This window comes from Anolis carolinensis, chromosome 5 (assembly GCF_035594765.1).
Source record: "Anolis carolinensis isolate JA03-04 chromosome 5, rAnoCar3.1.pri, whole genome shotgun sequence".
NCBI classification, from domain to species: Eukaryota; Metazoa; Chordata; class Lepidosauria; order Squamata; family Dactyloidae; genus Anolis; species Anolis carolinensis.
Window position 1 is genome coordinate 27,363,991 of NC_085845.1, and position 14,568 is coordinate 27,378,558.

Consider the following 14,568-nt stretch of genomic DNA (forward strand, 5'->3'; position numbering starts at 1 on the left):
TCTAAATACTTTGTAAAACTGCAAGTCCATAGCATTGAGCCGTAGCAGTTAAAGTGGGGTCAAACTGAATTTATACTGTCGATGCACATTTAATTGAGGTTTGTGGGGGGTTGCACACAAATAACCTATAACAATATAATCTATAATCCTATGCATATTTACGAGAGAAAGAGAAAGTCTCAATGAGGTTGGTGAAACTCACTTTCTAGGATGCATGAATATCTAAAGCCACAATTTCTAGTAAAATATTTTCTCATTTTCCCTCTTGGAAATTGTGTGAACATTTTAGCTTAAACAACGGAAAATCATCTAAACAATTGTAATTCATTAATTCACTTTATTCTCTATCACAGTGTTTGTTTTTGATATTTTAATGTCAATTAAGTGACTTGAATACGTTATTAGATTGCTACCCATGGAGCAGCTCAAAACTTGGAAACCTGATTTCTTGTTTTTATTTTATTTTTTGCACTGTGCTCCCAGAATTGCCCATCCAGCATGGCTAGGGCTGTTGTAGAACAGTGGCTGATATATTGACCTAAAAATGCAGAAAATCTTTTCAGTGTCCAAAAGCAATTCCTCAAGACCTAGTGTTCACATGCTATTCCATTTGGCTTTTAAATGTTGTGCTTTCCATACCAGAAATCTTTTGCTAATTGTACAACAGAGCATTAGAACATGGTCCACGTTTTCTTTCCCCCTTCTATTTGTGGTTTTAAGATCCATGCCAGTGTCTATTAAAATATTTTATATAGTTATATTTATTGCCCAAAAGACTTCAAATATTTCGATCATGCCCATTTTTAACAGAGCTGGAAAATAAAAATTTACAAGTAATATAGTTGACTGCAAAACGTTGCTTTGTCTCCTACACAATTTACTCTCCACTGCTGGAGTTTTCTGTCACTTAAAAAGTCATTAAAGGGAAGTAGCACTGGGAAATGTTGTTACGGTGGCTTGGTTATTTGGAGGATATATATTTCCCAATGCAGAGTTCCATCTTATAATTTAAGCTTTTAAATGTAGCTTCCTAAATTCAGAATTCTGGATTTTGAAAATGCTTTGCTCTTGTTGTCATTCTTTTCTTCTTCTTTTTTTTTTAAACCACATGCAGGTGGGCAATATTTATCTATTTCTGAACCAAAAGGAAAAGCAGGACGAGTTGCCCGTTTGGTCCTTCCGCTTGGACGTTTAGCGCCATCAGAAGATCTTTGCCTTTCCTTCCGGCATAAAGTGTCTGGGATGCATTCTGGTTTCCTTCAGGTCTTTGTACGAAAGACTGGCGTTCATGGACCAGCCGTCTGGGGAAGAAACAGTGGTCATGGTTGGAGACAAACACAAATAACATTGCAAGGGTCTGGTATCAAAAGTGTGAGTATAGTTCTGAGATGGAGCGAATGGAAGAAAGAGGAAGCATTTGTGTGGTTCTGTTCCTGGGTTTAATATAATCCTCTATTAATTTCTAAACAGGTTAATTTGTTACATTTTAAAATTGGATTGGCAATTTTTGAATCCCTCTGGCCCCTCGGTAGTTAATGTAAGGTATTTCTTTTAAAAGCACTGTGTGCTCTGCACCTTTTTCGGTGGCATATGGCAAAAAGTACCTTATTAAATCTGAAGTATGCATTGTCTTCTGTTGTCATTATCCAACATAACACCTTTCCCAGTGAAATCTTATGTCAAATCAGAGATAGGCTGTAATCCAACATTCTCTCAGTTTACTATAAATATCTACAAACAGATAGAATTCCTATGCTCAATAGCAATATTGTACAGTGAAGGTCAATAACAGTGCTGTGTACAATGAATGATACAATGGGTGTTACTCATTGTACAACCTCTGTGCACAATGTTCAACTCAAGTGCGCCGTGCAGTACTGCAATGGAAACACTGCTGTATGTGCAACTTCATTCTGCAGTCATTAGCAGAATACCTCCATTGCAGTGTGGCAAAAATTGTCCCAAATATATAGGGCACTTTATACACATGTGTAAAGTGTGTTAAAGCACTGAGCTGCTGAACTTGCAGACCGAAAGGTCCCAGGTTCAAATCCCGGGAGCGGAATGAGTGCCCGCTGTTGCTCCAGCTTCTGCCAACCTAGCAGTTCAAAAACATGCCAATGTGAGTAGATCAATAGGTACCGCTCCGGTGGGAAGGTAACGGTGCTCCATGCAGTCATGCTGGCCACATGACCTTGGAGATGTCTATGGACAACGCTGGCTCTTCAGCTTAGAAATAGAGATGAGCACCAACCCCCAGAGTCAGACATGACTGGACATAACGTCAGGGGAAATCTTTAACTTTACCTGTTTCACCAACGGGATGTCAGCCATATAGACTCCATTGGGTTCAGTGGGACTTACTCCCAGATATGGATTGAGCGTTGGACTATGACTCTAGAGGCAAGGGTTCAATTCTGTAATAGAAACACACTGGGTAACCTTGGGTGTGGCACATACTTTCAGCCCCTTGAAAATCCTATGATAGGATTGCCGTAAGTTGGAAAAAAAAAACCCTGAACAACAACATGTGTAAGATGGCTAACTCTAGAATGCAAAAACAAAAAAAAATCACACAACAGGATATGTCCACATTATAACAGGAAATGTAATTTGCTGGACAACACAAAGGGTCAAGAGCTGAATTGAATTAATGTGTGCAGCTTGGATTGAGACTGTCCATTCTGTGTGAGAAAGGCTTCTGGAGGTCTATCAGGGAGCTGTAATCCAACATAATGTTCCAGATCTTTATTTCAAGTGACTTTAACAATGCTTAATTTAAGTTGGATTCATAGCTTAAATGCTTTTCTCCTCTCATGCCTGGGATAACTTGAAAAGAATCCTCAATGAATTAGCTTTGATTTGCCTCAAGATTAACTTTGAGAATGTATTGACTTTCTTCAAGAGACATGTTTTCCTGTTATATCCAGTTTCTTGACTTTGCTTAAATTACAGTTTATAATTTTGGTCACAGGGAAGTATGGGAACTCTCCAGTGAATATCTCATTCATGTTGGCGCCAACAGTCATTGCTTGGACGAGCCCTGTAGTGTATAAAGCGAATGTATAAGCAGTTGAGAGTTCTCTTATATTCATGTATTCTTTCAGCTCTCACCATATTTTGATCTTTATGAATTTGTTGACGGGGGATTAGATTTTAACAGGAGCACATGGCTGCCTGTGGCCCACGTGTCGTCCAGTCTCACAGATCTTTCTGTCATACTTCAAACATGGCTCTTAAGCGATTCATTGTTTGGAATAATTCATTTTTGCAGGGTGGAAGTCTCCTTGAAATAGAGTGCCTCCAGATGCTGCTATCATGGAACAAAAGGCTCTGGCATATTTTAAACCAGACTTGATAATATTATGAGTTAGTAGATGATGGTAGCTGGCAGGTCTTCTTTGAAAGCACCAAATAGCCAACTTTTTGGGGGGAGATAAAGCAGTTGCATGGGCAGGAGCAACCACCCCCTCCCACCAGAAGGAAGACAAGCACACGGTGTTGGGATAACAAAAGGCCACAACTTGTTTATTGGTTACTAATGATAACAGGGTTGGCCACCATGCTGCTGACCAATGCCACTAACCACTCCCGGGGGTGAGACTGTTTACCAACTGGTTCCATGTTAAGACACCAGTACCGCAACACCCCTGGCAAGCTACCGCATGCTCCCCCCTCCAAAATTGGGGGGGGGGTATGCCAAGCAGATCCAGGGCCCATGCCAAACCCCACAAAAGAGGTGGGCTGGGCCCCCCACCTCCTCCATTGTCACATGTATTGAGATTATAGGGTTTTGTTTTTGTGTGTGTCAGGAGCGACTTGAGAAACTGCAAGTCGCTTCTGGTGTGATAGAATTGGCCATCTGCAAGGCTGTTGCCCAGGGCCCCCCTGGGATGTTTGATGTTTTACCATCCTTGTGGGAGACTTTTCTCATGTCCCCGCATGGAGAGCTCACCTGCTGTCCCCGGATTCGAACCGCCAACCTGTCTGTCAGCAGTCCTGCCAGCACAAGAGTTTAACCCATTGCACCACCGGGGGCTCTGAAATTATAAGTAAAGTTTAATGAAGTTGTGTTCTCCTGAGAAGGCTCCCCAGCTGCTTTGTACTACATTGTCCATAATGCCTTACCATTGGCTGTGCAAAGTAGAACTGCTGGAAGCTGCAGTCCAACCACATCTGAAGGGCTGGGGAGACATATATTTTTCTGGGATACAATAATTTTTTAGCCAAGTACTTACTCTTTCAAAAAGAGAGAACAATCAAGCCCTCTGTATGGCTAAAGTATTGCTTTTAATTCCCATCAGGTCCAATTTGACTTATGGTGAATTTATGAATGAAAGACCTCCAGAGTTACCCTGTTATCTACAGCCCTCCTGGAGTCGCAGAGTCAAGGATCAGAGGAATGACTTAAAATGTTTTTACCAAGAAGGTTAACATGGCCAACAAATATGCCAAGCTACCTATCAAGCTAGGAAAGAGAGTAAACTCAACATCACTTCTGAATTCAATAAATAAAGCAGAGAAAATATCATAAATGAGAGTTTTAAAAATAAAACAAACAACCTAGCTATTAGCTAACTAAGCTTCAACAGGATTTTGAGATTAAATCATCAAATTACATTATGGGGAAAGAGAAGCATTCTCCCTCCCCCAAACATTCCTGGCACAACTTTTCGGCTGATATTTCCTCTTTGCTATCCATTTAAAGACAAAGGAAATTTCTTTTACAACCAAAAGTGTTGAAGTTTGTAAAGACACCATTATGGATGGGTTAACTGGAAAAGTACGTGTAAGAAGCTGATTGGCTGAGCCTGCGAACAGCTAGGAATCTGATTGGCCAATTTCTCTGCCATGCTACCCGGGAACCGGTCTGAGCAGATTTACCTCATAGAGGGAGTGAGAGCTGACTGATACACAGCCAGGAGAGAAGATGGCTGCTGGCTCTCAGTGGCCCTGTTATTTCTAGGGCAGTGAGGCAATTTTATGGACATTAAAAGGATTATTTATTCCTACTGTTCTCTGTAAGCAATCAGAGAGACTATTGTAAATATTATTGCTCTGTTTGATCATTTTGAAGTCAGTATAGTTCCTGTTAATTGTTCTACAAAGCTGAGTGGTTCATCATTACCCTGCAGGGTGACTTTGGTTCACAGGTAGATGTAAGAGCTTCTATTTAACATCATCTACAATCTTTAACAAAAGGTACCCCTCTGGGTATTCCCTATCAATAGCTCTCATACACATGCTGGGTGGCATCCTATTAGGGACATACATATGTGAAAGTAAAGCTATGAATGCAGGGCCAAAATGTTACCATTTTTCAATGGATGTTTTCTGCTGATAGTGGTGGAATGCAGAGTTGCACAGTTCCTTTGTGCCTTGTCTTTCAACTTCATTATTGTGCATTGTGTATTGCATGTTGCAGCTGTGCACTATGTGCCAAATATTGTGAATTACAGTTAAGTCTTATGTATTGTGCATTTCACATTGTGTAACAGCACTTAGTCTTTGATATGTGGTGCATAATGCTTCTTTATTGCATGAGGGATGTATAGTATCTGCAGAATGAATTGTTGTATATTGATATTTAACAACATTGGGAAGATCTTGGATTATTGCAACATCTAGGTGTCTTCTTTGAGAATAGGTAAGCCTAGAAAGGGTGCCCAAATGCAGATGGTGACATCTCTGATAGCACTACATATCTGGGTAAGGATCTGTATTTGTGATGAGAATTCTCAAAAGCAGTTCTATACTTTTGATCATGTAATGGACTCTGTGTTTTACTACTTATCTTTTCTTCTGCAGGTTACTTTCAAAGGACAGAGAGGAAAAGGCCAAACTGGTGAAATTGGATTGGATGATGTGAACTTGAGGAAAGGCCCGTGCTCCCAAGACCACTAGTGATACAGACAGACAGACTGACAAAGAGAACATACTTTATCGCCCATGTCTCTTAGCCAGGACAGGTATTGGGTGGATTCATTCTTCTCCCTTGTCTTTGTAAAACCCCAAAGGATTGACATCTAAATTCTAATTTCTGTCTGGAAAAAGCGAGTGCCAGCTTGCACTGAAGATTGCAAGTAACTATTATCCAACTCAAAAATGTGTGTGATAAAGGCATCCTGAATTCTGAATTATGGACACAAATATCCTTTGTGAAGAACAAACTGTGACCAGACATAATCAACAGGATCCTTTGGTATGCATAACATTTTTATAATGGTCTTTTGTGTGTTTTGTTGTGTATACAATATCATGAAGCTGGTTCAGTTTCATGAACACTCTGAACTGCGGTGGTTCTATTGCTATTAAATTTAAACTAGCGTTTTTACATATGCAGACATATATATTTAATAACATTTATTCTTTTTTCTCTTTAGAGACAATTATAGAATAGGCACCGCATCCCTTAATATTAGTAGTGCTGTGTTTTGTACAAATATGTATGAATACTAATGTATTTATATATGGGTTTTTTTGTTGTTGAAAGATTTAGTTGCAAGGTAAAATGGCAGCTATACAAATCAAAGTTAGACTAATATATACGTATCCACACAAACAGTTACGGGAAATTGCTCTTTTCCAAGTTTGTCATTGCAGTATTTTCTCTAAAATAGCAATTTTAGCAATTTATTTTATAAAAAGTCTGAAGAGAACATATAAGCAACAATGGCTTATGGTGCATCAACAGAGCTCTGTCATCTTAAATATATTTTCTGGATCTGACCCCCAACCCATTCAAACCTACCATATGATCCTGACACCTCTGCCAATTGAGGTTTTCTGAAATGCAGGGGAGCAGGGTAACGAATAAAGAAGTTTCCAGTTCTTTTCCAGCATAAAGGCATTTTGTGACAGCAAAACGCTTTGAGACACCCAAATTGCTGTCACAAAGCTCCTCTTTGCTTGCTGCTGTATTCCTTTTGACTTCAGAAAAACCTTCCTAGGAATTCAGAAAACTATCAGACTTATGTATTAGGTTTTAGGATGGCACTTTCAGTCATTGCACTGGAGCAAGACCATAAATGTGAATTCCACAAGGTACAGGTTCATAAGTCTACCTTATGATCTTGTTAATATTGAGCTGGATATTGAGCAGCCCATAGTGGTCAGCTGGATATCCAGTTTCATTATTAAAGCCATGGCAGGTTTGAAGTCTCTTTCTTTTTCTCAAAAGAATTTGGCCATCCTGAACAAATGATATCAATAAGCCAAAAAATACCCTCCTATTGAGATGAGCACACACACACACACACATTGTTGTGCCCACTGTCTCCTCTCGTCACTATCATATTGAGATGGACAATCTTCAGGAGGAGAATAAGACTAGGAGGTGAATATGCATGGTCAAATATTGGTGATCATGCCAGGATATTGGAGCGATGGTGATGTATCTGTTTTGTTTTTATCGTGGAAGGAGCGACACAACTGACTCTCTCTTGTGAAGTACATATTTGTTTCTAAAATTGAATTTTGAAGTTCTGTATTGTGTCTTCCATTTTGGTTGGTATTTCCGTGATAGTGGACAGTTAGAGCTATATAGTATTAAACACAATACAATGACAACATTACAATGTAAAATTCTAGTCAAAGAGACATGCAGATGGCTTAAAAAAGAAGCACATAACGGAAACAAGATATTATTCGCCTGGCATGAAAATGAATAGGTAATAAACAAGAGTCCTCGATGAGATGAATTTGCAAGGAGGACATCATTACCAAGGCAGCTGTGCCCCATGTTGCAATCTGCCTGCCTTCATATGGCAACAGCATCTTTGAAAAAGAGCTTCAGATGTAGGTTTCCTTGAGGAAACAGGCTGATAACAGAAACAGACAATTCAGTGTATATAATCCAGATGCTCAAAACAACCTTAAGTTTTTGCTTTGTAAACCAGGGATGGTAATTATCCAGCCAAAGCAAGTTTCATTGTATGCTGAAGATTGTAATTAATAATTATCCAGCTCATGTATGTCTATGCTAAAGACATTCTGAATTATGGATTATAAATATCCTTTATGAAGAACAGACTGTGACTAGACATCTTCAAGAGGATCCTTTGATAAGCATAGCATTTGTACAATGGGGCTTCTCGGGCTTTGTGCTTCCAATATTCTCTCCCATTTTTGGCAAAAAGGATCATGGGCCAGACTGAAGATTTTCAGGAGTTACAAACTGTGGTAAAACAAGTTCCCTTCCTCAAGACTATCACAGCAAATCCAGAGATCACAACTTGGACCAGGTTATATCTGTGATTATAAATTGCCATGGCACTTTGTGGGGACAACAACTCACCCTTCTGCTTTCCACGTGTATGCCCCTCTTTGTAAATTCATATGTATTGTTCATACTTTTTATTCATATGTAGGTAGTTCAGTCATTGGTACAGCAGAGTTGATCAACCATGGAAATAATACAAATAAAATCAGCCAGTTTGTGGTAGCAACAGAATGCACTGAAATTCATTTCAGTGATTGCACTCATTTCTTTGAATCATCCTATCATGAATTTCCTTGCTTCAGTTCTCAGACTAGTAGTATTGAATAAACCATCTGTATAGCTAACGGTTCTAGTAGAATGGGATAAAGTACTGTTCATCCTGTTTTATTTTTATAGTCTGTATTGTAATCTTGAGACAACTGTGGAGTTCTTTAAATTTTTGCTGTTGAAGCTAGTTGGACAGCTGAACAGCAAGCTTTTATTTGTAAAAGAAACTTGCCTGTTCAACCATGTATGTAGTCACATTAGCAGCATTTGTGACCACTTTAACTGTTTTATGTGAGGTTCTTATGTGTACTTCATGTACACATAGAATCACAGGGTTTCAGTCTATATTTTAGAATTATAATATTTAAAATGCCAATGAGACGTGTTTAATTTCTTTAGTTGATGTGCTATTTGAAACAAACAGCCAATACTTGTAATGTAATCATTTGTTTGTACAGACCAAACATTGCCTTTTTATTTTAAGGATGTTTTTAAATGTAGCTGTATTTGAATGTTCTGTTAATATTACAATTGCTGTGGCAATACAATCTTGAAATGTAAAGTATGGATTAAAGGCAGTGGGCACAATCATGCAAAAGTTAGTCATGACAAATTTATTGTAAACACAATGAAATGAGATTGTTACATATAATGTAAGGGGGACTCACAGATTGAGAACCACTGGTTTAGTACATTTTGTAATTTGCTGAATTGTTTTGCTTTTATGCTAAGTGCTTTAGCTCAGTGATAAAGGCTACATACATCTGGTCAAAGTCAAAGAATATATTTCAGTCTTGCCTTCTAATAGCAAGTACCTTGACAAGTCACTATCTTTGATTCTCAAAGGTCCATCTGAAGACTTGTACCCATCTTGTCTTTTGAGATTTTGAAAATAATACTTTTATCCAACCTTAAAAGTAGTTTAAAAGAAGTTTATAGCATGGAAGAGTGAAACACCTTTTTTTGCAAAGCCAACCATGAATAGTGGTGAGCTATAGGAAGGCAAACCAGTCATGTGGATTGCCCTCTGCCTTAAAGCTATCTGCCCGACATCAACTGCAGTGCTGCATCGTCTTGAGAAGCAAATGAAAGAGTAAAAAGTAAACACCCTTAGAATTGTAGATAGCCATTATTTTTTTGGGATTGTGGCAAAATGTTTCCAATTTTTTTCTTGAACTGTAGTGAAGTATCGGCAGTATTAAAATGTGTGTATATATAGTACACACATGAGTTGGCTAGGAGCCCCCAGTGGTGCAATGGGTTAAATCCTTGTGCTGGCAGGACTGCTGACCTGAAGGTTGGGTTGCTGACCTGGAGGTTGCCAGTTCGAATCCGGGGACAGCACAGATCAGCTCCCTCTGTCAGCTCCAGCTCCCCATGAGGGGACATGAGAGAAGCCTCCCACAAGGATGGCAAAACATCAAAACATCCGGGCATCCACTGGGCAACATCCTTGCAGATAGTCAATTATCTCATACGGGAAGTGACTTACAGTTTCTCAAGTCACTCCTGACACAATAAATAAATAAACCAAGTTGGCTCTTTATATCCATGGATTCAACTATACACAACGTGAACAGATCATCCCACACCCCTAACTCCAAAAAGGAAATGTTGACTATGTCATATTATATATTAGGGACTCCCTTTTACAATGCTGTTGTATATATGGTAATTGAGCATGCACAGATTTTGGTGTCTATGAGGAACCAACCATAGTGGATATTCACTTGATTAAATAAGACTGTTTCTATATAATAGATAGTGCATCAGATTACACTGGCCTCCCAGATCAGTTCAGTTGAGGAACCATGCAATCAACTCATCCATTGAAATGAATGGGTTGTTAGCTCATATAAGGGGTTCATGTAGTAGAGTCAGGACTGAGGCGGTAATCTTTTAACATAGACATGACACACCATATGTATTATGGGTTGCTGTGAGTTTTCCGGGCTGTATGGCCATGTTCCAGAACCATTCTCTCCTGACATATATGCTTTATTGCTTATAATGAGCAAAAGTTGCTTTCAGTAAAAGGTGAAATCCCTCAAAATATGCAAGTTGCTATTTCTATTAGTCATGAACAACATTTTATCATCTTTTAAGATGATGTCAGTATAAGTAACTTCTAGCATGGGGGAGAACTGGATGCAACTGCTTACCATGCTTCTAGTGTAATAATAGCTATAGCTAATGAGGGAAGTCATATGTCTTTTTTGTGGTGAGATGCATGGGCACCAGATGGAAGTACAGTGCATTTTACCACACATCTGAACAGCCGTATTATTTCCCTGTTGACTGTGAAAAGCAATGTGAAGAGCAGATGCTGAAGTAACACGAACATCTTTCATACAACATCTGAGGCAGTCTTTATTTAAACTGTCTTCTGTTGAGTTCTACTTCCCTATAAATTTCACTGACACCTTGATTGTTCAAATCATTTTTCTCTATTTGGCTTTGTGAAACCATTTCCTTCTCTCTTTTATTGGGCAACTCTTTGAGATGTATCCTTTAAGATGTTTCACTGTGGTGCAGTTATAAAGGGCAAGGACACTTATATTCTAAAACAGCCTTCAGATGATCATATCAGGAAACATACACAAACCTATATGCACAATTGCTTCTCAAGTTTTTGGTTAAGATCAAGTATAATATGCAAAATGACATCAATCCATCTTCTCTATGTGGTCCAGAAAAAAAAGGTGTGTGTAAATCATGATGAGGATGTGTACACAAGAGCGTGCCGATTGAACAAGAATGCCAGGGATATATTTTATCACTACTTCACAAGGAGGACAAGAATGTTCTTCCAGATCCATAAAAGGCAGTGTATGTAAACATGCTCATGTGGACTCACGTGTATACATCTTTCAGAAATATACTATATTAGAGTATTTAAGAAGTGGATAGAATTTGACATTCAGCTATATGAAGTATATGTCACTCTGTCATATATTCAGTCTCAAATACACAATACATACTAGTACTTGCTCTTTTTCGGTGCTAAGACTCCTATATATTATATTAAATTCAAACAAAACACATTATTAAAAGTACTGTGGAGTATCTTACCAGGTAATTGAATATGGTTTGTATAAAGTGTTCAACTGACTCCCTCCCCCAACTGACTCAAAATAAAGATATCTTTATAAATATATATGCATTGGTTTTTTTGCTGTTACTTTGCTTTTGTCCATAATGATTACTGTGATTTATACGTTGGTTCACTTAGTGAAGAGTAATTCAAATGATCAAGTTTGTTGCATACAGTTATTTTTGAATACAAGCTAAGCATGGATCATTTCTAAAAATCTGCAGCTGTTGTAGAGGTACAAGCAAGTTTGGATCCAACCCACAGGGTACAATATAGTCATATTTGGCTTTCTCATCTATTTAAAGGTACATGCATTGGAGGAAGAAAAAAGCAGAATTTTTGAGAAATTGTATCTTGTCAGTATCCTCAGTCCTGTTGTTGGCAGAGCCAATAATTCAACAGGAGAGTCTGAAAATTAAGCAACCGCAGCATACTTCTCACATTTTTTCAGTGTCTTTGATGTGCTTCATTAACTCCTTGACTGGATTCTTGTAGAAACCAAACCAAACAGAGAGGCCAAAAGGCCATGTTTACTGCATCTACACAGTGTGGAAACAAAGCAAATGTAGAAACAACACTAATTTCTCTGTGGACTCTTGATATTTTTCAAACACTCTACTCAACAATTTCACATAGAAAGAAAAATTTATCACTTTTTTTAAAAGACTGTTGTTTCATGTCACTTAAAATAAAGTCCATATCTTCTAATTATCATTCAGAAATTTAGGGGGGGGGGGGGGAAATCTGATGTCCACCTCTGCACAAAAAAAAATCTTCTGCACTATGTGTCCAGCTACTATATTTGTCCAGATTGTTTTTGTGATGCTTGGCTATCCAATGCCATTCTGATTTTACAACATGCCTATTTTATTTTATTTACTTAATTAACTTATTTTTATCACACCTTCTTTCATGCGATCTCAACATAGCATTCAAGTAAAACAATATAAAAAGTTTTAAACATTTCCAGATAAAAATAGGAAAAATAGAAAAAAAACACTAAATAAATAACACAGGGCAGAAAGGGCTAAAAGGGTTAAAGGCATGTACATATACATATTAAGAAGTAATATGATTAGGCCCCAAAAGTGTTAATTAGATTTAAACGTTTAAACAAAAAGAGTTTTTGGTAAATCTTTTTCATTTTCTTTATATATCTGGGTTGGTTAATTACTATCTTGATAAAAGATAGTGATTTTAAAAAGCAATTTCATGTACTCCCTAAAGCTAAACTTTTCCTTGCTGTTTCCTTATGCCCTCTGTCCTCTGGTAAATTTAAAGAGACTAGCGTGCTTTGTCCTAAATAAAGAGATGCCATGAGATTTCATGGCATGAGATTTCACAACCATTCCACCCATTCTCCAACTCATCTCAGTATCAGATTGGAAAGTTTCCTCGCTGCTCTTCCTTCTGACTGACAGATCACCACTAGATACTCTTTGAGTTGTGAAACCAAAATTTCACTAGTCTTAAAGTAAAGTAAAAGCTGATGCCAACACTAACATGCCAAGAGATGATAGGAAGAATACATAAGCATTGTGTTTTTGTGCACAAGGTAGAATATAAAGGTTAAGTGTCCCTTATCTGAAATGCAGAGAACAAAAGTGTTTTGAATTTTTTTCAAATTTTGGAGAACCCATATTTGCACATATATCTATAATGAGGCATCTCAGAACTGGGAGCCAAGTCTAAACTTTAAAAAAAAAGTTTCATATACACCATGTGCATATAACCTGAAGATAAATTTAAACAACGTTTTACATAATTTTGTGTGTAAAACCAAGTTTGTGTACAGTGAATCATCAGAAAGCAAAGGTATCACTATCTCTACTACCAATGTGGACGATTTTGGACTATTTCAGACTTCAGAATTCTGAATTTAAAAAATGTGTAACTTGTACCTAACTGCATCTCCATCTTTCAATGTCTCTAGATAACAGATATCTAGATAAACTAGAGAAGATCAGATATAAGTCCTTTTGGGTACAGAAGAATCTATATGTGGCATATTCCTCTTTCATTAATTATTATAATTATATTTATTTATACTCCACTTTATCTCTCCGCCAGGAGACTCAAAGTGAACAGGGAAAGCTGTTATGTGCCAAAGTTTCATCTTTTCTTAATAGAATTTCTTACATGGTAAGAAATGCATGTAATAAAAACAGTCCAGTGAAACCTTAATACCACATGCTTAGTACTTTAAAGGTAATGTAAGGCTATCTAAAACATAATGCCCATTTTCATGCAGATCATTAGAATTTCTAATTATATTTGCTTCCATCTTGTCTGGATTGAGTAATAGAAAATAGAATAAAATAAATACAATAAATACTTTTGTATGTTGTTAGCTATATCACCTCTGAAAATAAACTAAACAATAGCAAAAGTGTTGTTAATATTCATAATCTGTCTTCAGAGGCAGAGGAAGTATCTATTATTCATTATGACTGTATAAGTGATTCATACTATTTCATCTTCCTTAATGCTTTCAGTTTTCTAGTTGACCAGGTGTTATTGATGGGAGTTTGGACCATTAATGTGTCAGATTCTAATCAAAAATCTTAGGAATCAAAGAGGTGTCATTGGTTAATTTGGCACATCCCAAACAGAGTCACCCTTGTAACTGTGCTGCTGAAATCCTTTATATGGTGATTTCATTCAGATGGGGTTTTTTTACTCCATTTGGAATTGCTCCCATAATATCTATAACTACTGGAATCATTGTTTTCCTTTTGTCAATGGTACTGGACCTACAGTATTTGTAATTATTCTCAATTTACAAGTACCTACTTTATCTTCTCTTCAGTTTGTGTCACTGTCACTCTTGGACAGCTTGTCTAATCTTCAGGAGCAGAATATGATGTGAAGTCAGTAAATATATTTATTTTGTAGAAGACATTCAGTTCTTTTGCTATTATGCTTATCTTTGTTAATACCTGATTCTTGATATTCTTGAGAGCCAGAATGGTGTAGTGGTTTGATC

At 37.5% G+C, this 14,568-nt stretch overlaps 1 protein-coding gene across 10 annotated transcripts in view; it reads left to right on the forward strand.

Moving 5' to 3' along the window:
• npnt (nephronectin) overlaps positions 1 to 11,645 on the forward strand; it is a 70,175-nt gene extending 58,530 nt beyond the window's left edge. For all 10 annotated transcript variants that reach the window (XM_062982945.1, XM_062982946.1, XM_062982947.1 and 7 more), the window contains 2 exons: positions 1,115 to 1,371; positions 5,809 to 11,645. In XM_062982945.1, coding sequence (XP_062839015.1) covers positions 1,115 to 1,371; positions 5,809 to 5,904 — 353 coding nt within the window. In that variant the 3' untranslated portion in view covers positions 5,905 to 11,645. The remainder of the gene's footprint in view (positions 1 to 1,114; positions 1,372 to 5,808) is intronic.
• The last annotated feature ends 2,923 nt before the right edge of the window (positions 11,646 to 14,568 follow it).